Source organism: Microcaecilia unicolor, chromosome 4 (genome assembly GCF_901765095.1).
Source record: "Microcaecilia unicolor chromosome 4, aMicUni1.1, whole genome shotgun sequence".
NCBI lineage: Eukaryota > Metazoa > Chordata > Amphibia > Gymnophiona > Siphonopidae > Microcaecilia > Microcaecilia unicolor.
This window is the reverse complement of record NC_044034.1, coordinates 355316754-355343434: the sequence shown is the minus strand read 5'-3', so window position 1 is coordinate 355343434 and position 26681 is coordinate 355316754. Positions and strand designations below refer to the sequence as shown.

The window sequence follows — 26681 nt, the reverse complement described above, 5'->3', positions numbered from 1 at the left end:
AACGCTGTCAAATACTCGTCCTGGCGCACTGCCACTATGACTGACCGCAGTGTCTCCATACGAAAGCTTGTGACTCTGAGAGCGCGATTGACAGCTTTGAGATCTAAGATAGGTCGGAAGGCATCTTCCTTCTTTGGAACTACAAAATAAATGGAATATCGGCCTTGCCTGTACTCGGAAGGAGGGACTGGAGAGATAGCCTGAAGATCTAAGAGCCTCTGTAGAGTGTCCCGAACCACCCTCGCCTTGAGAGGAGAGCGGCAGGGAGACTCCAGAAAGGCATCTGAAATAGGTCTTGCGAACTCTAAGGCATAACCGTCTCGAACAACCTCCAAGACCCACTGATCTGAAGTAATGTGGGCCCACCTCTGATAGAACTGAGAAAGACGAGCTCCGACAGGGACCAGAGGAGAGGCCCCCGCACCTTCATTGGGACGGACGACTCTGGGATCGAAAGCCTGGATTGGAGAAACCTGCTCCTCTGCGAGAACCCCGAAAGGACTGAATCCGATAGCCAAACCTAGACCTCTGAGGCTGAAAACCTCGACCAGCCTGAAACTTCCGGAAACCTCTCACAGAACTCCTACCAAACAAAGAACCCCGAGTGGACAGACGAGGTCTATCTTGCGGAAGGCGAGGAACCTTAGCATCACCCAAGGAATTAACCAACTTATCCAATTCTTCTCCAAACAAGAAAGAACCTTTAAAAGGAAACTTGCTCAACTTTGACTTGGAGGCCGCATCCGCCGACCAACCTTTCAACCACAGAGATCTGCGAGCAGCAACCCCCAAAGCCAAAGACTTAGAAGATGCTCTCAGCAAATCATAGAGGGCATCAGCCAGAAAAGCCGCCCCTGTCTCAATTCTAGCTACGTCCACATCGATAGAATGAAGATCATCCGAAGTCCTGTCCAGGACTCTCTCTGCCCACCTAAAGCAAGCTCTAGCCACCAAGGAACCACAAATGGCAGCCTGAACTGCCAAGGAAGAAACATCAAAACTACTCCTGAGCAGAGAATCTAGTCTTCTGTCCTGAACATCCCGAAGAGCCGTGCCTCCATCCACGGGAACCGTATTCCGCTTATTAACCGCCGACACCACTGCATCCACGACCGGCACCTTAAGCATAGCTTTATCTGTTTCTGGAATCTGATAGAGCCGAGACATAGATCTAGTCGGACGGAAAGCTGCATCTGGAACCTCCCATTGCGCTTTAATAACATCCCAAATATCCTGATGCATGGGAAAAGTTTTGGGCGCGGATCTAGACCCCTTAATCAAGAAGTCCACCTTACGGGTTTGTGAAACCGGCGTAACATCTTCAAAATTCAAAATAGAGGAGACCATAGAGATGAGCTCCTGCAAGTCATCTTTGTGAAAAATCCTAGCCATGGCGGGATCATCCCCCTGGGCAAAAGCTGCCGCCTCCGGATCTGAGAGGGAAAAATCAGGATCAGTACCGGCATTGTCTTCAAAATCTTCCTCCTCTTCCAGATAGGGCATCTCCTGATCGCGATCGGACCAAAAATCCCCATGGAACACATGTTCCCTAACTTTTTTAGGAGGTGGAGGTGTAGGTGTGACAGCATCTGCTGTCCCAGCTCCTGCATCGCCTCTGTGCATCAAAAACGCCTGGTACATCTGGAGCACAAACTCAGGAGGAAAACCTCCCGCCTGAGTGGCCCCAGAGTGCACCAGAGCTCCTGAATTAAATGTATCAGCATCTGGAAGACCTAGGGCCGCAGGCTGCTGAATACGCGAAGGAGAAGACGGAGTAGGAATTAAAATGGCCGCCGTTCGCGCCAAATTCGCCGGGACGGCCTCCGGAGGCGCGCCTGACTCCTCAGGAGCTGCAGACGAGGACCGCGACGGCGAGGGACCCGATACCGCCAACAGAGAGCCCGACGTCGTAGGCAAAACAGACGAAGACGCTGCTCCTGGCGAGGTACAATATTTACATGCGCCCGTAGAAGAAACCCCCCGACGCTGGCAAACAGCGCATCGTTTAAGTTTCTCCGACATGGCGGGAACGCGCGTGCACGCGCGTACGCGGTTCGCGCCTAAATGCAATTATTATTTAAACCTTAGAAAAAACACTCCGCTCTGCAGTGCTAGTAAGAATAACCTAGCGAAATGAAAACTAAGCACAATACCAAACTAAACTTGTGCTCTATGGTTCGTTCTTTTTTTTTTTTTTTTAAAAGAGACACACAAGACTGACACCCCAAAACGTAAACAGAGCTGGCTGCTCGTTAAAACAATGGGGAAAAAACAGAGCTTATATACTTTAATCTGGCTGCCTCTCCCAAAGGTAAGACCTCTTTGCTAACCAAAAGAGGAACCCTTCCCTTAGAGATTTGTAGAATAGAAGGGAGATGGGGAGGAATAGGGGGAGTGACCCGGGGCACCCGAGTATACCCCCCTGAGGCTTAGCTAATCAGCTGACCAAACCTAACCAGCCTCAAAGAATTCCTGTGGCACAGAGAAAGATATAATAATAAAACAACTAGATATTTAGAAAGAGACTAATAGGCTCACTTCCTACCTGCTGGGAGACTGAGAAAATACTGAGGCTAGGGTCACATGACCAGGGCTCTTATTGGCTATCTAGTCAAAGTTTTTTTCTCAGTCTCCTCCTGCTGGTAGACGTGCACAACCCATCAGTCCAATCCTGGGCCGGTCCGGAGGGATGCTAAGGAATAGGATATATATATATATATATATATTTGTTGCATTTGTATCCCACATTTTCCCACCTATTTGTAGAATCAATGTGGCTTACATAATTCTGGAGAGGTGGTTACAGACTCCAGGGTGAGCAGATACCGAGTGTATAGTATAATTAAATACATCTGGTGTGGTCCATCCCAAGTAGGTTACAAGGGGTAGGATCTTACGGCAAGGGACTGAGTATTGTTTGTTTCCAAGGTTAAGTGGTGTTTATTTATTTATTTACATTTGTATCCCACCTTTTCCCAGGCTCAATGTGGCTTACATAATACCATTAGGCGATCGCCAATTCTGGTATGAACAAAATACAGAGTGAAGTTGTAGTAGGGTAAAGTTCATGTGTGAGGAGGAAGGGTTTAGTTATTTCCAGTATGGTTTTGGCTTCGTTGTGTTGCAGGGTTCAGGCATTTAGGTTGGATCATTAGGGTATGCCTTTATGAAGAGGTTATGTTGGTTCTGTGGAGAATGCCTTTCTGAAAAGGTGAATCTTTAGTTTTTTTTTTTTCCAAAAGTTTAGGTAATTGTTTGTGGTTTTCAGGTCTTTGGGTAATGCATTCCAGAGCTGTGTGCATATGTAGGAGAAACTGGATGCATATGTTGATTTATACTTGAGTCCCTCGCATCTTGGGAAGTGAAGGTTTAGGTACATTCTTGATGATTTAGTTGTGTTTCTAACTGGTACACTGATCAGATCAATCATGTAGCCTGAGCTAGGCCATGAATTATTTTATGCACCAATCTTGAAGGATATACGTTCTTTGATAGGTAGCCAGTGTAGGTTTTCATGAAGGGGTTTCGTACTTTCAAATCACGTTTTTCTGTAGATGAGCCTAGCTACTGTTTTCTGAGTGGTCTGACGTTTCCTTAAGATTTATTCTTTGCATCCTGCATATATTCTATTCTAGTAATTGACGTGGGTTAATACCAATGTTTGAATATCATGTTATGAAAAAAAGTTTCCCCTCGGGAAGAACTGTTTTATGCGTTTGAGTTTCCACATTGTGTGGAGCATTTTCTTTGTGGTGGCTGTGGCTTGGTCCTCTAGGTTGCTATCCATGGAAATGCAGAGGATTCTTAGATTGTCTGAGACTGGGAGAGTGTACTCCAGAGTGTTTATGGTTGTGGGGAGGTTTGTGCTATGTTGGGCTGAGAGAATGAGACAGTGTGTTTTTTCTTTGTTGAGTTTTTAATTTGAATGCTGATGCCCAGGCATCCATGTTATTCATGCTGTTCGTAATTACGTTGGCGATTTCTAATGGGTTCGATTTGAAAGGTATATATATTGTAACATCGTCCACGTATAGAAAAGTGTCAAGGCCTTGATTGGATAAGGACTTGGCTAATGGGGGTCATCATTAGGTTGAATAGAATGGGAGAGAGGTGAGATCCCTGTGGAACTCTGCAATCAGCTTTCCAAGGAGGTGAAATGTTAGAGTTTGATTTTACTTGATATGACCTTGTGGTTAGGAACCCCTTGATCCATTTGAGTATATTCCCTCCGATTCCCATCTTGTCGAATATTCTTAGAAGTATATTGTGGTCTACCATATTGAATGCGCTCAACACGTCAAATTGGAGCAGGAGGATGTTTTTACCTATTGCAATTTCCTGCTTGAATTTGGCCAGGAGTGTAACCAGTACAGTTTCTGTACTATGGAGGGGCCTGAAACCAGATTGCGATTCATGCAGCATTGAGAATTTATTGATGTATTCCGTGAGTTGTTTGGTTATGATGCCTTCCATCAATTTGGTTATCAGTGGGATGGATGCTACTGACGATAGTTGGTGATTTCAGCTATTTTTTTCTTGGTGTCTTTTGGTATTGGTGTAAGATGTTGCCTTTACCTTTGGGGAATAGGCCTTGCTGGAACATGTAGTTTAGGTGGGGTGTTAGATCTTCAATGAATTGGTCGGGGGGCATTTTCATTAAGTAGTTGGGGCATGACAGTAGGTGGTGGAAGGCTTTCTGGTCACCTGTGCAACTGCTTCAGCTGTGATCTGAGTGAAGTTTGACCAAGTTCGGTCTGCTGGGTATTCTCCTGAGTGTGGGTCAAGTACTTCGAGGAAGGTTTCAAGGTTGGTGTTCTCTTGGGAGATGGTTTAGCCTAGGCTGACAATTTTTTCTTTGAAGTATTTGGCAAGTCCGGCTGACGTTAGAATGTCCGTATTAGATGAGGTAACTGATCTGGTGTCTAGTAGCTTGTCCAATAGCTTATATAATTTCTTTATGTCTTTGAAATCAGTACCTACATGTGTCTTATAATAATTCCGTTTGGATTGTTTTATCTCATATTTGTTTTTGTTTTTTTGCAATTCTTTCCATATGTTTAGAGTTTGAGCTATTTCTCCACGCTTTTTCGAGTCTTCTGGATAATGTGTTTAGCTTTTTCAGTTCGTTGTTGAACCATGGGATTTTATCGTGTTTACGTGAGGTTTTTGTTCGAATGGGGCTATTTCGTTTAGTACAGAGTTGCATCTCTTTTCCCATTTCATGAGGTAGTTTATAGAATCAGTTAGTGGTGACCAATTGTTGTCGTATATCAATTGCCAGAATGTTTTCTCTTCTACATACCTCTTGTGCTGTGTGATGTGCATTCATTTGCTTGGTGATGTTCAGTCACTGTAGTGTCAGATTTAGTTAAAGTGATTGGACCATGGTGTTTCCGACCAATTATGTTCTGTTATTTTGAAGTTTCGTTCATTTGCGAATTTGCGTGTGAGATCAAGTGTGTGACCTTCATAAGTGGTAATAGCACTGTTGGTTCCTTAAATACTGTGACTGATGGTCAGTCAGTGGTGCAGAAAACTCACTTATCGAGGAACAATTGTCCTTTATTTGTGAAACTGTACCTTTTACCTTATTTCTGAAAAGACTGTCCCTTGTACAAGTGGCATCAGTTAATTGATCATGCAGTTCTGCATGCTCCAATAGTCACTGCTACCATACGTGATACCTACAGTACATCATCACATATGGCAGCAAGCAGAGGTCATTGGAGCAGGTGTCATATATTCAGGTATAGTAGGGCAGTGTTTTCCAAGTCCGGTCCTGGATACCTTGCCAGTCAGGTTTTCAGGATATCCACAATGAATATGCATGAAAGAGAATTGCACATAATGGAGGCAGTATATGCAAATCAAGTTCATGCATATTCATTGTGGATATCCTGAAAACCTGACTGGCACGGGGTAATCCAGGACTGGAATTAGGAAACAATATAGTTGGGGATTTTTTTGTCCCTCAATTATAAGAAGTGGGATTTGAATCTCAATCACTTGGTTCTCAGTCCACTTCACTAACTATTAGGCTAGTGCAGCTGCTTGCTTTTCTTTTAAGAATGTCCATAATACCTGAAGCTATCTTAGAGCCTTGTATCCTTTGACGGTTTTACATTTAGGGGAGAGGAATGGGGGACAGTAACTACTGGAGAACTAAGACGGTGCTGTGCCTTAATCCCTCCAGTGGATAGCTGCTCAGAGCCTTTCTGTAACCTGGACATGAGAAGTAACAGGTTTAAACAACATCATCCATCGTTTTAGACAAAGACATCCATATTTTGGACATTCCCAAGTCCCGTCCAAAACATGCCTTGACCATATCCCTTTGCCCTATGGACATACTATGGGGTTAGATGTCCATCTCCTCGCCTTTGTAGAATTGGGATTTGGACATCCATGCAATATGGACACCTGAACGATAGTTTTCAGATGTCTGAAACAAGAACAGAACTTCTAAAATAACTACCATAATGTCATGGACACAACATCCAAATAGCAGCGAAGTCACACTGAAATTGCAATGCATAGATTAGTATCTGTGTTTTATGCCATTTCACTATGTAATATGGATTTATGACCAATACATCATTACAGAATCATTGTGCAGGAAGTCACAAAGAACAGTAAAGAAGTACCAATTTTAAAAATGGAAATTAAATGAATGCCAACAATACTGAAATTCCACATTGCAAACAATCTATTCCAGACTTTTGCACAGCACTGTCGTTTCTCTGGATTTTGCCTTTTCTCTCTTGTTGGTGGGGGAGGGGCAAAGGGAGGACAGACCAATTACAAAAAAAGAATCACACTTGCCTTGGCTGTATCTGAAACTGAATTCCAGTAACCACCACTGAGAGAGAACTTTCCACTACCTATCCGTGCTAATATTTCCTCTGGCGTATCATCAGGACCATTTGCAAAAGGGGTGTAACTAGTGAACAAAACACAACACATTAATGAGTAGCTTTAGCATGATATACTTGTGTACAACTAGATTTCAGTTCTGAAATATTTAAAGTTTCATCATTATAAACAAATTCTACTGCTAAGAAAGGGAAAGCCACACTGCTGCTCTCTGAGTTAGTTTTATATGGTTCCATGCAAACAACCTATAATTGCAAATATCTGCTCTTTACTTCCTTGGCACGGTTGAAGACTGAGTGCTTATATAGGAAATGTTCACAGGCTATGGTGAGAGGGAAAAGGTTGCTACAGCACACACTAGGGCTAAACAAACCGGGCTGTGGAGTCGGTGCATCAAACCTTTGACTGACTCCTTTATTTTTCTACTGATGCCTGGACTCTGATTCACTGATATTAGGCTTAAAATTTTTTGTCCTGATCTAAAGTACTGGTAAATATAACTTATATTTACCAGCACTTTAGATACAGGACAAAAATATTTAAGTATAAAATGATAAATTTACAATATATTAAAATGTAAGTTATTTTGAAGCTGGAGTTGGTACATTTTTTTATCAACTTCGACTCCACGGTCCCATTTATAAGTTTGCAGAGGTCATCCTCTCTTGATCACCAGAACATACTACTACTAATCATTTCTATAGTGCTACTAGACGTATGCAGTGCTGTACACGTCATATACAGGTACTTTCTCTGTCCCCAGAGGGCTCACAATCTAAGTTTTTGTACCTGGGGCAATGGAGGGCTAAGTGATGTGCACAAGTTCACAAGGAGGTGCAGTGGGAATTGAACCCAGGTCGCCAGGCTCAAAGCCGGGTGCATTAACCATTAGGCTACCCCTCCACTCCACATGCAAATTCTATATAAAAGGAGACCTGGGGAAAAGAAGAAAACTGGATTCTGAGAATATGGTGTCCTCAGACCTCTATTTTTGAAAACAAAAGTGATCTGTCTTGTATGATGTTTGTGGTTGTTTCCAGGTAAAACCGATTAGACATAAGAGGAAAGGGGAAAAAATCCATGAGTGGTCTTGCTAGTTTACTTTGGGGGGGGGGGGGGGGGGTGGCAAAGGGTAAAGTCAGATTAGTAGTGAAGGGGAGGGAAAATTCGGCATTAACACCTGCAACATGGGAGGAAGTTGGTACTGATCCCCTCACCACATCTAAGGGACAGGGTTGGTAATGCCCCCCCCCCCTCCCGGTGTCCATCCCAAACTACATCTATGGAAAAAAATGTATTTTTCCGGTAATGCATCATAGAAGTGTTGATTCATCTTTTATTAAAACGTTTCTTTTATGTGCAAAGAAAACTATTTTAGTATTTGAACATGGTTGGTAAGAATCTAGCTGATCACTTAGGAAGGAAAGCATACATTTGAAAACCTAAACCATTAATGCTACTGTCTAGATTAGATGGATGCAGAAGGTACAAGAAACTATTTCAAGGAACTGTGATGTCTCCTTTTCTCTGTGTGACAGTATTCAGACATTACATGACACAGATTAGGGATTCCAGTTTCATGATACTTTTGTGTCATATTTTGATGGTAATTTTCCTTGAAGCCTTATATTTTAAAGTAATTACATCGAGGGTACTCAGTTGCATAGCAAAAATACAGTGAAAATAAAGGTAAGATACAAAATTGAAATATAAAATACACTGCTTAAAAATTAGTGACATTTTTGAAAGAATACAGAACCAGCGACATTAACAACATGGCACGGTATTGTCCTGCCCTTAGTTGTGGTAACATTTATAGAGAATCTCTACTCCTGGGGAAATTCTATCAAATTCTGCATAGTTTATATTAATTCTTGCACACAATTCCCCCATTATAAGACTTCACTTTTCATTCCACCCCCAAGTTTGAAATCCCTGTCTCCCACCCCTACTTTTCCCTCTCCAAGCTCCACCTTCCCCAGCTCTGTTTGACTCCAAATGCAGTGCTCTCTTCCCTCCCCACCCTTCTTTATCCCTCTAACTCTGAGCCCAACCTCTAATTCTCTGTCCCAAAGGCATCTCCTTCCTACACACATATCCCACGTTGCCTTCTTTCTGTTCTCCCACGTCCAAGGCACTCTTTCAAGCTTGCTCTGCCTCCAGACTCCCATGGCGCATTTCTCAATGCTTGCTCTACACCCCCCCCCCCAATATTTGCTCTGTCCCCCCTCCCCCTCCAGTACGTACCCCCAAGCCTGGTCTGTCTTTCCTCCCTATCCCAACTGTGTGGCAAGAGTAAGTGGTGGTGAATGACATTTTAGGCCTGACTGCTCATTTGAACCGCATGGCTGTATGAAAGCCCATGCAGTTCAAATAAGCAGCTGGGCCTAGGATGGCAGAGGAGGGGGGAGTGGCCTGATGTGCAGTATGCGCCACGTCCGCTTGCCACACAACTGGGGCAGGAAAGGGGAAAAGGAATACAGGATTGCTACCGATGCTGGTGCATGTGCATATGCCTAGTAACAGTTAAATTCAAATGAATGATTGATTCATTCAAGCAAACTGTACCTTGGGAAATACACATTTTGGGATTGTGGTTAGTTATTTGAATTACACTTTGAATTATAGTTTAACATATTCATTTCATGTATTAATAGCAATATGAATACTACTCCTTTGCATGAGATTGACATTTTTAAACCTGATTAACAAGTGACATTTTGAAGGAATACAGAATGGGTGATGTTAACAAGATGAACCTTTGTAGTGGTTTTAGGTGTGGCAACAGCTGAGGCTCTTTATATCTTTATAAATGAACAAATGACACAAGGCCAAAAGGTGGTACATTGTGGTAGTGGGGTTTCCCTATAATGAAAATCTCTTCTCTTACTGGGATATATTGTGTAAGCGTCTTCTAAATCTAGAAAAAAATAACCACTCCCCCTTTTGAACAACAGGTATTATGGTGCCCAGTGAAACCATCATGAACCTTTCTCTTACTAAAAAATTGTTCAGGGTCCTTAGGTCTAAGATGAGACAAATACTTGAAGTAAAATCCCTGCTCTTTCCCTGGGTGCAATAGTGCAACCTCCTTGGTATTTCCTAATGTTAAGAGCTTGACCATGAAGTTCTCAGTAGGCAATTTCGTGGCGTTTCCAAAAGATGCAGACAGGGTTATAAAAAGCTAGCAGTTTCTGAAAACTGTAGCCTCCCTCCTGCCAGTCAGTTCTCCAGCACAAATATCAAGACACTGGCAATATTCTCATGGAGGCTGTCAAAGCTCTACCTCTGTAGGATGGGTTGGTCTTTTGGGCCCTAGTCGAGAATGAGACTCCTGTCTAGACTTGGAAGAGTGGGAGGGAGAAGGATGCCTATGCCTTTGAAAGTAATAGGATCTCCTTTGCCCTCCATTCTGGAACCACCTAGAAAAGGAAGTCAAGTTAGAAATTGACCTGGAAAGGGTCCCAAGAATGCCACACTGTACTGCTCGATTACTTTAGCAGCTCTTGCCTGGAAAACTATTTGCTGCAAAAATCATGGAGAAAATACTTTTACACTTGTTGGATGCTGGATAGCTGGGCTAGACGAGCACAGATGGTAGGAATCAAAATCATAAAAGAATTCAAGGATGCTTGAGTTAAACAGAAAGGCATTTTAGTGGTGGATCAAAGGAAGGAAAAGAACAGAGACCAAGTTGGATCTGTGGTAGTACAAAAAGGATGCAGACATATGCACACATCTGTCCACACATTCACATCTCACTACTGTTAGAACAAGACTCCTGATGCAACAGCAGATTTGTCCAAACAGTCCTTCAGTATCTATCTGGGGATTAAAATCCAGCTCCATCCCCCTAAGCCCAATTTTTTTAGTTCAAGGCTGCCACCAAAAATAAGTGTCTGCTTGCTGCAGCAAAGCTACTTATATTTTTCCTTTTTTTTCTTAAAGAGAGCCTGTAGATATGGAGTCCTGTTTTATAAGGCTTTCAGTATCCTACTTGTCCTTGGAGAAAACAAAGTTACTTAACTTATGTGTGTTTTGAGGATAGTAGGATACAAATCCTTACAATATGGGTGATATCACCCAATGGAGACCAGCACAGAACTTTACTCCAGTACTGACAGAACGTTTGAGCTAAACTGTACATGTGCAACACTTCCCACCTGCTACTGTCACCTGGGACCATATCAATTTACCAGCTTAAGAAGAATACAGCCCCTTGGGGGAGGTGGGAGGGTATATGAGGATAGGTATCCTGTTGTCCTCAAAGAATACTCATTACAGGTAAGTAACTGTTTACTGTGAGGATAAGCAGAATACTGAAAGTATTTCTATTAATGGTAAAGATGTAAAGAACAAATAATTAAGAAGCTTCAAACAGCTCAAAATACAGCAGCCAGACTCATATTTGGGAAAGCAAAATACGAAAGCGCCAAACCCCTAAGAGAGAAACTACACTGGCTCCCACTAAAAGAACGAATTGCGTTCAAAGTTTGCACCCTGGTCCACAAAATTGTTCACGGGGAAGCCCCGACCTATATGTCAGACCTTATAGACTTGCCTACCAGGAATGCAAAGAGATCAGCACACACATTCCTCAATCTCCATTACCCTAACTGCAAAGGACTAAAATATAAATCCACATACGCGACCAGTTTCTCATACATCTGCACGCAGCTATGGAACGCACTACCGAGGGCCATAAAAATAACGCAAGACCTATCTTCCGAAGGCTACTGAAAACAGATCTGTTCAAGAAGGCATACCATAAACACCCTTTTTAAACACCAAAAAATAAGACTTTACACGACAGACATAATTGAAATCTTATCACTTGACTGATCAACCTCCTTACCACTAATGAATAAGCATAACCACTTCAATCTCTATGTCGAATATGGTCTCTCCATAGTCGATGACCTAAAGAATGATAACAACCCAATTTCGTACTCAGGAACGTTCATGTATTACTATAATTTATTCTTCCAATTTCTTACTCAGGAACTTTCATGTATTACCATAATTTATTCTTCCTTAACATATATATGCACATGATATATATTTATACCATGATCTGTTCACGTATGTTATGTTACATGTATGTTACCATGTATGTATGCAACTTAACACATTACCATTTGTAATTCTGTTACTCGGAAATGGCAACCGCCATGACGGCAAATGTAAGCCACATTGAGCCTGCAAACTGTTGGGAAAATGTGGGATACAAATGCTACAAATAAATAAATAAAAAGTTTCTGGGGCTAAGAATAGTCTATTACTTACCACCTCAACACTCATTTACACGAAATGAAGAAAATATAAGATAACTTACCCAGTAAGCATAGTGTAGAGGAGAACACCAAGGCTCCAGATATCACATGCTGCATCATAACCTTGCCTTTTTAAAACCTGCAATTATACCACAAGATGACTTTCCATAAAAAGGCCATTATCGTATTGCAACAAAATTGACTTTTAAATACTTTTAAAGCAAACCTGTAAAGTTTTGTTCAATTAAAAAGAATAAAAAACATCATTATCTTTGCATAACAAAGAAAAACGTTAAAGGATTGAGGGGTTGTAAAGTTTTACCTCTGGGGCAACAAAATTTGCTGTGTAACATGGAGTCATCAGAAGACCATTCTCTGCTCTCAGTTGTTTTGCAAAACCAAAGTCACAAATACGAATAGACTCTGGATTTCCTGATTCATCTACATAAAGAATATTGCTCGGCTTCAGGTCTCTGTGGACAACCTAAAAAAAACCACATATTTAAACAGTCTTTGATCAGTGGTTGGACAATTCTAATAAATTCTTCAGTTGGCATCAGAACATGATCTGTCAGATTGATGACTATTATGTTGACTGGTATAACATACATATACCACATTAAAATGCAAGATTAGCTTCATGTCCTACACATACCTTAGTCCTTAGTAAATTAAATATGGTATGGTATGAAGGAGTGCAGCAATTCCTAGGAATGTGAATTTGCACACATTTTCTTACCCCTTGCGTGTGGAGGTATTCAACGGTTTTTGTTATTGTGTGAAGTACCGCACTAGCCTCTCTCTCAGAAAAGAATTTTTGTCTAAGGATTTTATCCAGTAGTTCGCCTCCTTTCATAAGTTCTGTTACTAAATATACATACTTTCCATCATCATACACCTGTAAAATTCAAAAGTAAGGGATGGTTACACTTCAGCGTTAAAGAGAACTGAAAAAGTTAATTAGAGTTACCTCGATGGAAAAAAAATATCTTAACAGAAAAGAGATGGCATTGAAGCAGCAATTACAACACACACAAAAATCACTACACAATAGTATCAGCACTCATCATTCTGATTCTCTAACAAAGCAGCATGGGCCTGCAGTGAGACCCTTCCTTGAAAATTAAGTTGCTTACCTGTAATGTGTTCTCCTTGAACAGCAGGATAAATCAGCCACATACTCCCCATTTCCCCTTTTTCAAAGTTAGCCTTGAAAGTGGGGCACCCCCTCAATAATGAAGTTCCTCAGTTCTGCTGCAGGTTGAGATCAGACAGAAGACTAACATCAGATGTTCTCTCCTCGATTGGGGGAAGGCCTTGTATACATGTATCCTCCCATAGCTCTTGTAGGGAAGACACAGATAGATGGATATAGATAAAATAGAAAGATAGATAGAAAAATAGATTTATAAAATTAAGAGAGACTAGTTTTGAAGAAGGGAAAATGATTTGTCTGTCTGAATGAGGATTATTTGATGCGTCAACCGATCTACGAAAGCCTTTAGAGCAATCCAAATAACTCTCAGCTCTAGGAGATTGATGATATGAAGGTGGGTGTCCTGAGTGGACCAATGACCCTAAGTGTGAAGACCATCCACTTGAGCTCCCCAGCCTAGGTTGGATGCATCTGTTGTCAGAATCTTGTATGGAAGGAAAACTTGAAATGGAAATCCCAGGACCAAATTGGGCTGAATTGCCCAACACAAGAGTGACTCCGTAAGTTCCAGATGACATCTGCTAGGTTCCCTGAGGCCTGACACCACTGGGAAGGTAGGGTCCCATTGGGCTTCCCTCAAATGGAGGTGTGGACTTGCAACATGGAGGCCATGTGGCCTACAAAGCTCAACATCTGCTGACCTGTGACCTTATTTTGTCAAACCTGATGTGCAATGCTGATAAGGGCATCGACTGGCAGGTGGAAGGCAGGCTTGAGCCTGAACCATGTCTAGAAGGCTCCTTTGAACAATTGTTGAGCAGGAAGATGATGGGACTTTGGGTAGTTTATAACAAATCCTGTAGCTTGAGCACCTGAACGGTTCTCCACATTGATTCTTGAGCACCCTCCTTTGATGTGCTCTTGATCAGTCAATCGTGCAGGTAGGAAAAATACATGCACTCCTAGCCTGCGTAGCAATACTGCAACTATGGAAAGGCACTTTATGGATGCCCTGGGGGCAGATGTGATGCCAAAAAGTAGGTGTTTCCCTCCTCGAAATCTGAGATACAGATACATCCCTAACACAGTATGTGGGTGTATGTATTCTTTAAGTCCAGGGAACATAGCCAATTCTTTGCCTGAATCATGGGACTTAGGGTACCCAGGGAAACCACCTTGAATTTTTCATTGACCAAATATTTGTTCAGGATCCATATGTCTAGAATGGGATGAAATCTCCTTGTCTTTTGGGGTACGAGGAAGTATTTGGAATATAATCCTTTCCATTGAATCCCATGATGGCACGGGCTCAAATGCATGGGCATGAAAAAGGGAAGAGTTCTTCTGCAAGCCCGGCCTGGTGTTAAGAGTTGAACTTCACTGCTCTTGGTGGGCAATGTGAAGGAAGTGCTTACCAATGAAGTCCATTACATCAAAAGCATCATAGACACTTTTTGCTTTGCTACTAACTCATGAAGCTGTGTGGCCTGTTATGCAGGCAGAGTATCCACAAAGCGAAGATACTTACCTATAGCAGGTATTCTCCGAGGAGAGCTAGCAATTCATTCTCACATGTGGATGATGTCATCCACGTCGCCCGGTGCGGAGCACTTTTACAGCATATGACTAAGAGCACACGCTATTGTCCCCACTACACTTATGCAAGTGCCTTCCAGTCCACTGCGAGAGTGCGGGACCAGCAGTACAGTACAATAGCATTGAAAACAACTCCAAAGGGAGGAGGGAGGGTATATGAGAATGAACGCCCTGCTGTCCTTGGAGAATACCTGCTACAGTTAAGTATCTTCTCTTTCTCCAAGGACAGGCAGTGGCAATCCCTAGGCTACCAGACTCACTGGAAACAACAATAGGTCAACTGGCACTTGCAATGGCGAGTTCAAAACAATAATTAACCTGAAACTATATACATATTGTATAAGAGTGCAGCCTGGAACAGAACAAAATGGGTCTAGGAGGGTGGAATTGGATTCTAGACCCTAAATAAATTATGCATAACTGTCTATCCAAACTATCGCGTCAGGTATCCTGCTCAAGGCAGTATCGAGACGTGAATATGTGGACTCAAGAACACATTGCAGCCTTGTAAATTCCTTCTACAGAGGCTGACCGCAAGTGGGCTTCCGATGCCGCCATGGCTCTGACATTATAAGCCTTGATATGACCCTCAAGAATCATCCCAGCTTGGGCATAAGTGAAAGAAATGCAATCTGCCTGACAATGAGAGATTGTGCATGTCCCAATGGCAACCCCCATCCTACTGGGATAAAAAAAAACCAAAAAGCTGGGTGGACTGTCTGTAGGGCCTAGTCCGTTCCAAGTAAAAGGCCAATGCTCGGTTGCAGGCCAAGGTGTGTAGTGCACTTGTACCGAAATGGGCATGAGGTTTGGGAAAATGTTGGAAGAACAATTGACTTGTTCAGATGGAAATCCGAATCCACCTTAGGCAGGAATTTAGGGTGCATGCCGAGAACTACTATTATGATAAAATTTACAGTAAGGTGGATTCGCCACTAGGGCCTGAAGCTCACTGATCCACCAAAAATAAGACCTTCCAGGTGAAGTACTTCAGATGACAGGAAACCAGCTGCTCAAAAGGAGCTTTCATCAGCTGAGTGAGGATGACGTTGAGGGTCCATGACACAGGTGGAGATTTGACAGGGGGCTTTGTCAAAAGCAAACCTCTCATGAAGTGAACTAGAGGCTGTCCAGAGATGGGCTTATCTTCCATACAGTGATGGTAAGCACTAATTGCACTGAGGAGAACCCTTACAGAGTTGGTCTAGAGACAGACTCGGAAAGTTGTAGAAGGTATTCAAAGCAGGGTCTGTGCAGGGCAAGAAATAGAATCTAGGGCCCTGCCCTCACACCAGATGGCAAACCTCCATTTGAAAGAGTAACAATCGCTTACTGGAATCTTTCCTGGAAGCCAGCAAGATACAAGAGACACCCTCAGGAAGATGCAATGAAGCAAATCCTAAAGCTCTCAACATCCAGGCTGCAAGGACCAGGGATGGAGGCTGGGATGCAGAAAGATCCCTCGTTCTGCATAATGAGAGTTGGAAAAAACTGCAATCTTCAAAGGGTCTTTGGAGGATAACTCCAGAAGAAGAGGGAACTAGATCTGCCCGGGGCCAACATGGGGTGGATCAGAATCAAGGTTCCATGGTCTTGCTTGAGTTTCAGCAAAGTCTTCCCCACGAGAGGTATGGGAGGATACGCATACAGAACACCATTCCCCCAATGAAGGAGAAAAGCATCCGACGTTAGTCTGCCATATGCCCAGATTCTGGAACAGTACTGAGGGACTTTGAGATTAAATGGAGTGGCAAAGAGATCCACCGAGGGGGTGCTCCACTCACAGAAGATCTCACATGTGCTCTTAAACTTATATATGCTTTAAAAGCACTCTATAATGGGCGACATGGGTGACAGAATATGGCCTGCTTGTCCTTTGAAAAACTCTGGTACACTGCGCACCAACTTCTTCAAGAACTCCTTTGCGTAGCAACCTAATTGAGTTTTTGTTTTTTGAGGGTTTATGTTTTAATAGTAACTTTGTACTTTTTCTCTTTTAGATTTATTTGCTGCATTTGTACCCCACATTATCCCACCTATTTGCAGGCTCAATGTGGCTTACATTATATTGCAAAAGATATAATTATGAACAGAGTAAGAGGTTTGTTCTAATTTAACATAATACTATGTAAGAAATACAGAAGATATGTCTGTAGAATGATTTACATAACACATAAAAAAAACAGTAAAATATAATGACCAATAATGATAATATGATTAATATAATCAATTCAGAGGGATCAGTAAGTGGTTGGTTTAGATATAGAATAATCAATTCATTAAGGAGGATTCTTATTGTAAGTTTCTTCGAACAAGTGCGTTTTCAATAATTTCCTGAAGTCTGTCGAGTCACGTGTTATTTTTATAGTATTCGGTAGTTTATTCCATGCTTTTATGCAGAGGTGTGTGAAGGTAGATGCGTGTAATGATTTGTATTTGAGTCCTCTACAATTAGGGTAGTGGAGGTTTAGGAAGGTACGTGATGAACTTGTGATATTTCGTGCCGGTAAGCCAATTAGGTCTGACATGTATGAAGGAGCTTCTCCATGGATGATTTTATGGATTAAGGTGCAAATCTTGATAGTAATACGATCTTTTAGTGGACGCCAATGTAATTTTTCTCTGAGGGGTTTGGCACTCTCATATTTCGCCTTTCCGAATATGAGTCTAGCTGCAGTATTTTGTGCAGTCTGAAGTTTCTTAATGGTTTTTTCTTTGCATCCTGCGAAAATGGAGTTACAATAATCCAGGTGGCTCAGTACTAATGATTGCACTAGCGTACGGAATACTTCCCTTGGGAAAAAAGGCTTCACTCATTTTAGCTTCCACATTGCAAAAAACATTTCCTTTGTCACATTCTTCGCATGGTAATCAAGGGTGAGGTTTCGATCAATAGTAACACCCAGGAGTTTCAAGTTATTCGCAACAGGGAGAGTGTGGGATGGTGTGTTTATATTGGCGTAATTAGTCTTGTTAAACTGCGATGTAAGGTGAGACATTGAGTCTTTTCTGTGTTGAGTTTAAGTAGGAAGGCATCCGCCCCTGAGTTCATAATTTGGAAACTGGTATTAATTTTATCTGTAATTTCTGATAAGTTGCTCTTAAATGGAATGTTTATTGTGACGTCGTCGGCGTAAATATACGGATTTAGGCCTTGATTGGATAATAATCTGGCTAGTGGTAACATCATTAAATTAAAAAGAACTGGTGAAAGCAGCGATCATTGAGGCACTCCACATCCAGGTTTCCATGGTGAGGATACGGTCGACTTGGATATCACTTGATAAGATCTTACAGTTAGGAATTTGTAGAACCAATTCAATACGTTTCCACCTAGTCCAAAGTATTCAAGGATGTTTAATAGAACATTATGGTTAACCATGTCAAACGCACTAGACAAGTCGAACTGGAATAGAACATTATTGCCAGTTGTGATAATTTGTTTGAATTTAGTTAGAAGTGTTATGAGAACTGTTTCAGTGCTGTGACTGGCACGAAATCGTGATTGGGATACATGTAATACTGAGAATTTACTCAAGTAATCGTTAAGTTGTTTAGTTCCTAGGCTTTCCATTAATTTGACTACGAGAGGGATGGATGCAACTGGACGATAGTTAGTTAGTCATTTAATTTTTTTCTGTTGATCTTTGGGGATTGGAGTAAGTAGTATATTACCTTTATCAACAGGAAAGTAACCATGTTGGAACATTATCCAAGACCAGATTAATTATGTTCATACCGCCTTGATTCAAATTGCACTAGATGAAGTAAATTTTATCATTATGAAATGCTGCTAATTTATTAGACTGTGCACTATACTCCTCTGCTATTTCTGTGGTTAGTAGACAAAGATCTGCACCTTCATGCTAAGGGAAGCATAGAGCTCAAGATCAAAACTTGACTAGTCTAGTATGGTTAATGATAATTATTATGATATAATTGAATGTAAATATTTTAATGCTAGATCTGTATGTGGAAAGGCGCCCGTAATTAGATAATTCATTGGCGATTCTCATTCAGGTTTATTGTTTATTACTGAACCCTGGATTCCTGATGCTAATTCTCCATATATGTTATCTATTTGTCTACCCGGTTATAAAGCAATTAATTGTCCTAGGTAAGATAAGGAGAGAGTCTTGCTTTGGTTTTTAAAGACATTTTTTAAAAATATTACATTAATGGATAGAATTTCAGAAGATTCTTTAGAAATTATGGTATGTCAATTTTCGAATCAGGCAGAGAGAGGTACTATGGGTTTGATATTGATATATATACCTCCTAGGAATTGGCATCTTGTGCAGCAGAAATTGTTTGAGACGTCATACTATTCTTCATTTTTTTACTGATTTAATAGTTTTAGATGATCTTAATCTACATTTAGAGGACAGTACCGATGCCAATGTGATATCGTTCCTTCAATTTCTGAATACTCTAGATCTGATGTTAGGTCCACCTACTCCCATGCATGAAAAAGGACATAACAGATTTTTTAAGCATATTCAGAAATTTCACCCAATGTTCTCATTAGTCACCAGAGTTGGGAACCTTTGATATGGTCTGATCATTTTCTTCTTACTTTTTATTTAAAAACCAAGGGCCCTGTTTACTAAGACGCGCCCCAAGTTAGCAGATTGATGTACCAACTCAAATGCCTCCTAAGCTGTGTAGAAGGAAAATTGAGCCAGAGGCTTTTTGGCAACTGGTAACTGTGAAATTAGATGACACTTCTAATCTTGAACTGGATACATGGAATGTGTCAGAGCAGTATTAGATTTAAGTGCTCCTATCAAAGAAACAGAGAAAGAGCAGTAATCCATGGTTTAATGAATAGCACTTAAAAAAATAAGCTGTAGAAAATTTGAGCGAATGTGAAGTGCCAGGATTATCAGCATCTTATGCTTTGGAGAAAATTAGAGAATATAAAATGCAAATTAATTTAGCTAAAAAATATACTATGATCATGAAACAGAAAATTTTGATAACTAGTAAAATGCTATTCAAAATCTTTGACCGTATCACCAATACTGACAGCTTGCTTACGATCCCAGAGTCATTGCATCCTAGTGTGGAACAATTAGCACAGTTTTTCCACAGCAATCTTTTCCAGTGGGTCAATCAGAGAACGCACTAATGCCATCAGATAGAAACTGCAGGAATAATATTCCTGGGGATAGATCTTATAACAGTTTTAAAATATTTTCTCTTCATTCTATTAAGAAAATATTGTGTCAGCTCAGTAAGAAGTCTTGTTCATATGTCCTTCATACTTGTTAGCTGCGAAGAACATTCTTTGTTGGCTCACTGGGTTTGTGAATGATACATTACAAACAGGTAGCTACTTTGAAAAGTTATCTGATATTATATTAACTCCTCTTCTGAAATCACTAATGTGCTGATGATCAGGAAAAAATACAGCGAAACAGCATGGGGAATCAGCTGCTCAATGATCATTCCTAATAACATTATTATTATTAATTACATTTGTATCCCACGCTTTCCCACACATAGCAGGTTCAATGCGGCTTACATAGTAAATAGAATTACAAAGTCTTGAAGAAGAATGTTACAAGTTGTAGTAAACATAGTAGTAGTGGGGTTTTGAGGATATGTAAATTGAGCATGGAGAGGTAAACAAAGATAGGATGCAAATTTATAAGCATTAGCGTTGAAAATAGGGGGACTTCTGCAGGAGGTTAGGGTGGTGGACTTTGGTCCTGGGGAACTGAGGAACTGAGTTTGATTCCCACTTCAGGCACAGGCAGCTCTTGTGACTCTGGGCAAGTCACTTAACCCTCCATTGCCCCAGGTACAAATAAGTACCTGTATACAATATGTAAGCCGCATTGAGCCTGCCAAGAGTGGGAAAGCGCGGGGTACAAATGTAACAAAAATAAAAAATAATTGCATGCAATGGAGGATCTCCCGTATTCCTCTCTAAAGATCATCAGGCAGTGCGCCAAACAAGAGTTCTGCTCCCGCTAGCAGTCAGAGCTGGTGAGCTCATTGTTTCACTCGCTGGTTCTGATCCTGGGGCACAGGCAAACATGGGTGGCACTAATGGCCTTTAGCGCTCGCATTTGCTTTTGATCATCTGGGCATGAGTGCTGATTTAACAGCAGTGGATAGTTATTGTCCGGTAGCTAGTATTCCCTGGATGGTCATTGTTTGAGCTCCTGGTTAATTATCAATTAAAAGTTTTCTTAAAGACCCAACATCTTACATAAAAATCAACATGGCTTTAGGCCAAGACATAGTACTGAAACACTAATCCTAACTCTAACATCTCAGGTCAGACAGGACCAGAGTTAAGGTCATCAAGCTGTACTGCTGCAGTTTGATATCTCTGCAGCTTTTGATTCAATAAACCATTCTTTGTTGTTATTACTTAAGTGAACTAAGGATAGTTAACTTTCTAGAAACGGACGGGTTACAGGACCCAAGGCAACATGGCTTTACCAAAGGAAAATCCTGCCAAACGAATCTTATTGACTTTTTTGACTGGGTGACCAAAGAACTGGATGAGGGACGTGCGCTAGATGTAATGTACTTGGACTTCAGCAAAGCCTTTGATACGGTCCCCCACAGAAGACTCGTGAATAAGCTGAAAGGGTTGAACTTAGGACCGAAAGTGGTGAACTGGATAAGAAACTGGTTGACCGACAGGTGGCAGAGGGTGGTGGTAAATGGAATCCGCTCGGAGGAAAGGAAGGTGAGCAGTGGAGTTCCTCAGGGGTCGGTGCTGGGGCCTATTCTGTTTAATATATTTATGGGAGATATTGCTGAAGGGTTGGAAGGAAAGGTGTGCCTTTTTGCAGATGACACGAAAATAGCCAATAGAGTGGATACCCTGGAGGGAGTACAAACGATGAGAAGGGATCTCCGAACGTTAGAAGAATGGTCGAGGGTCTGGCAGTTAAAATTTAATACGTACTCCACTGGGGTATAAACAATGGTCTGGTTTGTTGTATTATCAGTTAAACAACACTTGCAAACCCTCAAAATTCAAACATCTATTAAGTTAAAACAGATAGTGAAAAAATGTGCAAAACAAACTTTTTTCTTTTTTTATGCTAATTGTGCTCAGTGTCAGGGTATCCCATATTGCATTGGCTGGTCATTCACATTTTAGGATTTAACCCTCATAAACATCATAGCACCCTACCGCCTACCATGGTATCTGTCCAAGTTTAAGTCTCCTCTAAATACTTTATCATATATTTTTCAGTTTCTCAGCTGTTATTTGAACTACCACGTAAGCGGGGTACTTATTGCGGTGCTTGGAGAAATGGCTCAGCTCCTGTAGGGTATGACCCTGATTTAGTCTCTATTGTTCACAGAGTATTCATAGTCATTGGTTTTATTGTTACTTCATATTGGCAGTTCCCGACATGTATACATGTTTCGCCCTAAGCGTCTTCAGGGGAACAAATGAACTTATGTCCTACCGGTCGTCGCCATACTCCTGCCTCAAACCACTTGCACAGATGGCAAAACTAACGCCGAACACTTTAGTGTATCCCACATTAGACCACTTTTGCTGTGTTAGGCTCATGATAGTGCCTTACGCAGCTTAATTAAAGGGCCCCAAAATTAGGAGCATTAATCTTTTGAATACTGGGCTCTATGACACCAACTGCTGCACCATATTCCAAGTGATTGGGGATTAGAGCTTTACTGATGCACTTTTTGTGTCATTGTCAAAATAACACACCAAATCACAAAACCCCTCTGGTATCCAATGCTCATAATATCCACAAACCGAGGGAATCAAAGACAATCACAAAACTTATACAATAATCATTTAAAATTTAAATTAAACACCAAGACCCTCGGAAATATAACGCACCCATGCAGTTAAATCTGGTAGCTAAAGAGGATGGACAAGTTTTTCATTCATCGGGTCCTTCACACTGCAAACCAAAGCCCTTAACCAACGTTTCCTTCACAAAAAGCAGTGTGGAAGAGCAAACAAATGAAAAAGCACTAACAACATAAATCAGTAACAATAATCTTTTTACACACAGAGTATCAATGTGCAGCAATAGTCCTTCAAAATTAGTCTTTCTACAGATCTTGACACTGCGGGTTTTGCAATCTGCCTCAGGGACTTGGGTACAGCTGCCACAACTGAAAAAGAAAGCAAAGACGCCACACAGCATAGAAACCGGACACTACAGAGATCAAACTTTTAAACGCTTCATAACAGGAAATGACATCATCTAAACATCTAAAGAATGGATCTACTGAACCTTAGCAAAGATTGGGTGACAACGCCGGTAATTGGGAAGCAAAACCAGTGCTGGACAGACTTCTACGGTCTACGCCCTGATCGTAACTGAATAGATATGGATGGGCTAGAGTGTAAATTTTAAAGGGTTTCGACGTTAGCTTCAGAACTTTTAGTACAAGAAGAGTGCTGGGCAGACTTCTACGGTCTGTGCCCTGAGAATGGAAAGGACAAATCAAACTTGGGTATACATATAAAGTATCACATACCATGTAAAATGAGTTTATCTTGTTGGACAGACTGGATGGACCATACAGGTCTTTATTTGCCGTCATTTACTATGTTACTTAAAAGGGCCATCAAAATTAAGGAGAGACTAATCAGGATGGAAAAAGGAGAAAGACAGAGACAGGGTCCCACACATCTATGGAAAAACCGCAAGAAGGGAAGGCACTCAAGAAAAGGGCCACACTGAAGAGAGCTGAAACAAACCCGACTGCTTTGCTCCTCAGAAAACAATAAGCTGCTTGTCCTGTGCGATTGAGTCGGGTGAGAAGGCTCCTGCATTTATGGTATGAAGCTTCCAAAGGCTTCTGAAGTTTTCATAATGCTGGGTAGTGTCCATGCTGAGCTCTGAGAACTTTATTTGCAGCCGAACAGATCTTATGTGCTGGTGGCAATGTAGCATGTCTTCTAATATTTTGTGCTTCAGTGTGGTGCTGTGATTATGGCCTTCTGTGTGGGGACTGTACTTTACTACAGCACTTTGTTTAGAAGGTTCCATTTATTCAGACCTTTCTGACTGCAAAGACACCTGTGCTTCAGGTTAGGAATCTGAGACTGACACCCTCTCTGGAGTTTGGTGTTACCCTTTCAGAACGGGACTTTTGAAGCCACTGACTGAGGGTTTTGAGGCCTACACTATTTTAGCTATGGATACTTCCCAGCTGTTATGCATACAAACCTGACCACTTATACTATTCTAGCTATCTCCATTTCTTGCTCTTGCAAATTTGACTGCTTGCAAAGTATCATACTAGTGATGCAGCCAAGTCAATTTGCAGCCTTTGCTAGGAAACTTTCTATCTCCCTTGATTATACCAAATAATGCACCAAAGTCATTGTAATCATTTCAAGTTATAAAAACAGTGAGACTAGACACATATACTTACATCCCTTAAGGTGATGACATTAGGATGCTGTCCATAACGAAGCAAAATTTCAATTTCCTCCGTTGGATCACGCTTACTCTTATCAATAATCTGTAACAGCAGAATGAGATATTTGCTTGATTTTTTGGTGTTCAATTGCTTTCTCCTAACATTTTGAATAACTTTGTTTCATCAGCAAATTTAATTACCTCACTAGTTATTCCCATCTCTAGATCAAATATGTTAAAAAGCAGCAGTCCCAGCATAAACCCCCTTGGAACTGCACTATCTATCCTTCTCCACTGACAACTGACCATTTAACTGACCACTGAATTTATCCCATTCAGTACAAATCTGTCCTTTGTCTTGTTGCATAGGCCAAATGAAGGGGGTGATTTATCAACTCACTACACATTACTCACTGAAGGGCCCATTGTGTAAAACGGGCATTGTGGTAGATAATGACATAAAATGAGGAAGAATGAAAACCAACAAAAAGATGTTACCAGTTTGGGCTATGTTACTAAAGACTCAATGTATATAATCACAAAGCCTACTACATTTTTCAAGCACTACTTATGTGTGTGTACCCTTGGGCCAATTTTATAGGTGCCTACTGGAGTGTGTAAAAGTGTTTTACATGCTTAAATTGCTTATAAATTCTCTCTTTAGTGTATACTTGTGATTATGAGAGAGGTATGAAAGGTGGGGGATGGGGAAAGAGAGAAAGACTACCTAGTGAACGGTTTCTATCAAAGTCACTTTTCAGACAAGTAGTAATGCTGTGCTGCCACACAGGCCTTTCAGTGGTCTAAATGTGACTTTTTTTTTTCAACTTTTTCGTTAAATATTTATCCACCTCTATTCTAGTAGAATTAGATAGAGGAAAAAAAAATGTAGCATGAACTGGCCGCCGTGATTTTTCATGAGAAAAAGAAATTTTTTTTTTCTTGTACAATGAATCATGAAAGCTGAGTGGATAAAAGGGAGGCCACCTGGAATAATATTGGTTCTGAATGAAATTTCACTAAATACATTTGGGGTACATGCCCTACATAATTGTGGCCCAAGATTATCTTAAACCCTAGTAATCTTCAGCCATTTGCACTCTATCTGCTCCCAAAGACTAATATCTCTTCTTCCCCTCCCTATCCCCACTACAGGAATCCATCATTCCACGCCAAGAATCTATTACTCCACTTCCATCCCCCCTCCCCCCAAAATGGTCAGCATCTCTCCTTCCCCTCCTCTCCAGTGTTCCATATCCAGCATCATCCCTCTTTTCCATTCCCCCTGCCACCCTCTCTCTTTCTAAGCCAAAGCTCCACCAAAGGGACTCTGTCAGTGCAAAGCCTTTCAGCACAGGTCACGTCCCACCCTCCCCCAGACAGGAAGTCCTGAGGCGGGAGGAGGGCAGGGTACCAAACATTGGTAAAGCACAGGCTTCTAGTGAAAGGCCCCCATGTAAACACTGAATCCCTTTGATAGGTAACTGGCCTAAAAAAAGGTAAGGCAACAGCAGAGGTGACAGGAGGGAGAGAAGCTGGTGCATGCTCAATTTCTTTAAAATCAAGAATGCACGCAAGGGAGGGGGAAGCAGGGCAGGCAGCATAGCAGTGAATATCGCTGCAGGAAAGCTTGTGCTGGTGGGGCTTGGGGATCCCGCCAGCTAAACCAGCAGACTTTGGGACCCAGGCCCCCAAATCTCCCCTGTGACTATGCTACTAGTCTGCTCCAAAAAGGATACAGCTCTCTTGCAAGCCAATATGTACCGTGCACTCACATCTTTGTGGGAATGAAGTCTGAGAAAAAAATGTTAACAGAACCATTCTGTAAAAGAATTAGAGTAAGGTAGATCAGTTAGAAGAACTTGGAATTCACTCACTGCACACTGAAGTCACTGCCATCAAAGCTATAACCATCTAGGTCAGATAATTCAGCTCACAGTATCTAGCAGCTCAAAGGGAGTTTCACCAGCTGTGTTAATACCACATTTGAGATCCCATGACACTAGGAAAGCTTGATGGGAGGCTACAATAGAAGCAAGTTCTGAATAAATCAACTAAAGGCTGTAAAGAGATGGGTTTTCCTTCTACATTTTGCTGATAAGTGCCAATTGCACAGAGTTGATTTTCAAACCTAACTCAGAAAAAATGTAGAAGGTATTGAAGTAGATTTTGTGGGACAAGGCACACCAGACAGCAAACTGCCTCCACTTAAATTTGCACAACTATCTAGTAGAATCTCTCTGGGAAGCAAGCAATACCTGTGACACACTGCCAAACAATTTCAAAGAAGCTATTGTTTCCTTGTCAACGTCCGAGCTGTGAGGGTGGAGAAATCAATGTTGTGATGCAGAGTCCCTTGAGCTTGCATAATCAATGATAGGAATTCTCCAGTTTTAT

At 41.4% G+C, this 26681-nt stretch overlaps 1 protein-coding gene across 4 annotated transcripts in view; it reads right to left on the bottom strand.

Annotated features, from left to right (window-relative positions):
* RPS6KA3 (ribosomal protein S6 kinase A3) overlaps window positions 1-26681 on the bottom strand; it is a 209217-nt gene that overhangs the window by 15273 nt on the left and 167263 nt on the right. For 3 of the 4 annotated variants that reach the window (XM_030202258.1, XM_030202259.1, XM_030202260.1), the window contains exons 16-20: window positions 24298-24387; window positions 12886-13044; window positions 12469-12630; window positions 12209-12285; window positions 6823-6940 (exon numbers count right to left, since the gene is read on the bottom strand). In XM_030202258.1, the coding sequence (XP_030058118.1) occupies window positions 6823-6940; window positions 12209-12285; window positions 12469-12630; window positions 12886-13044; window positions 24298-24387 (606 nt within the window). The remainder of the gene's footprint in view (window positions 1-6822; window positions 6941-12208; window positions 12286-12468; window positions 12631-12885; window positions 13045-24297; window positions 24388-26681) is intronic. The other variant, XM_030202262.1, reaches the window with a different exon arrangement.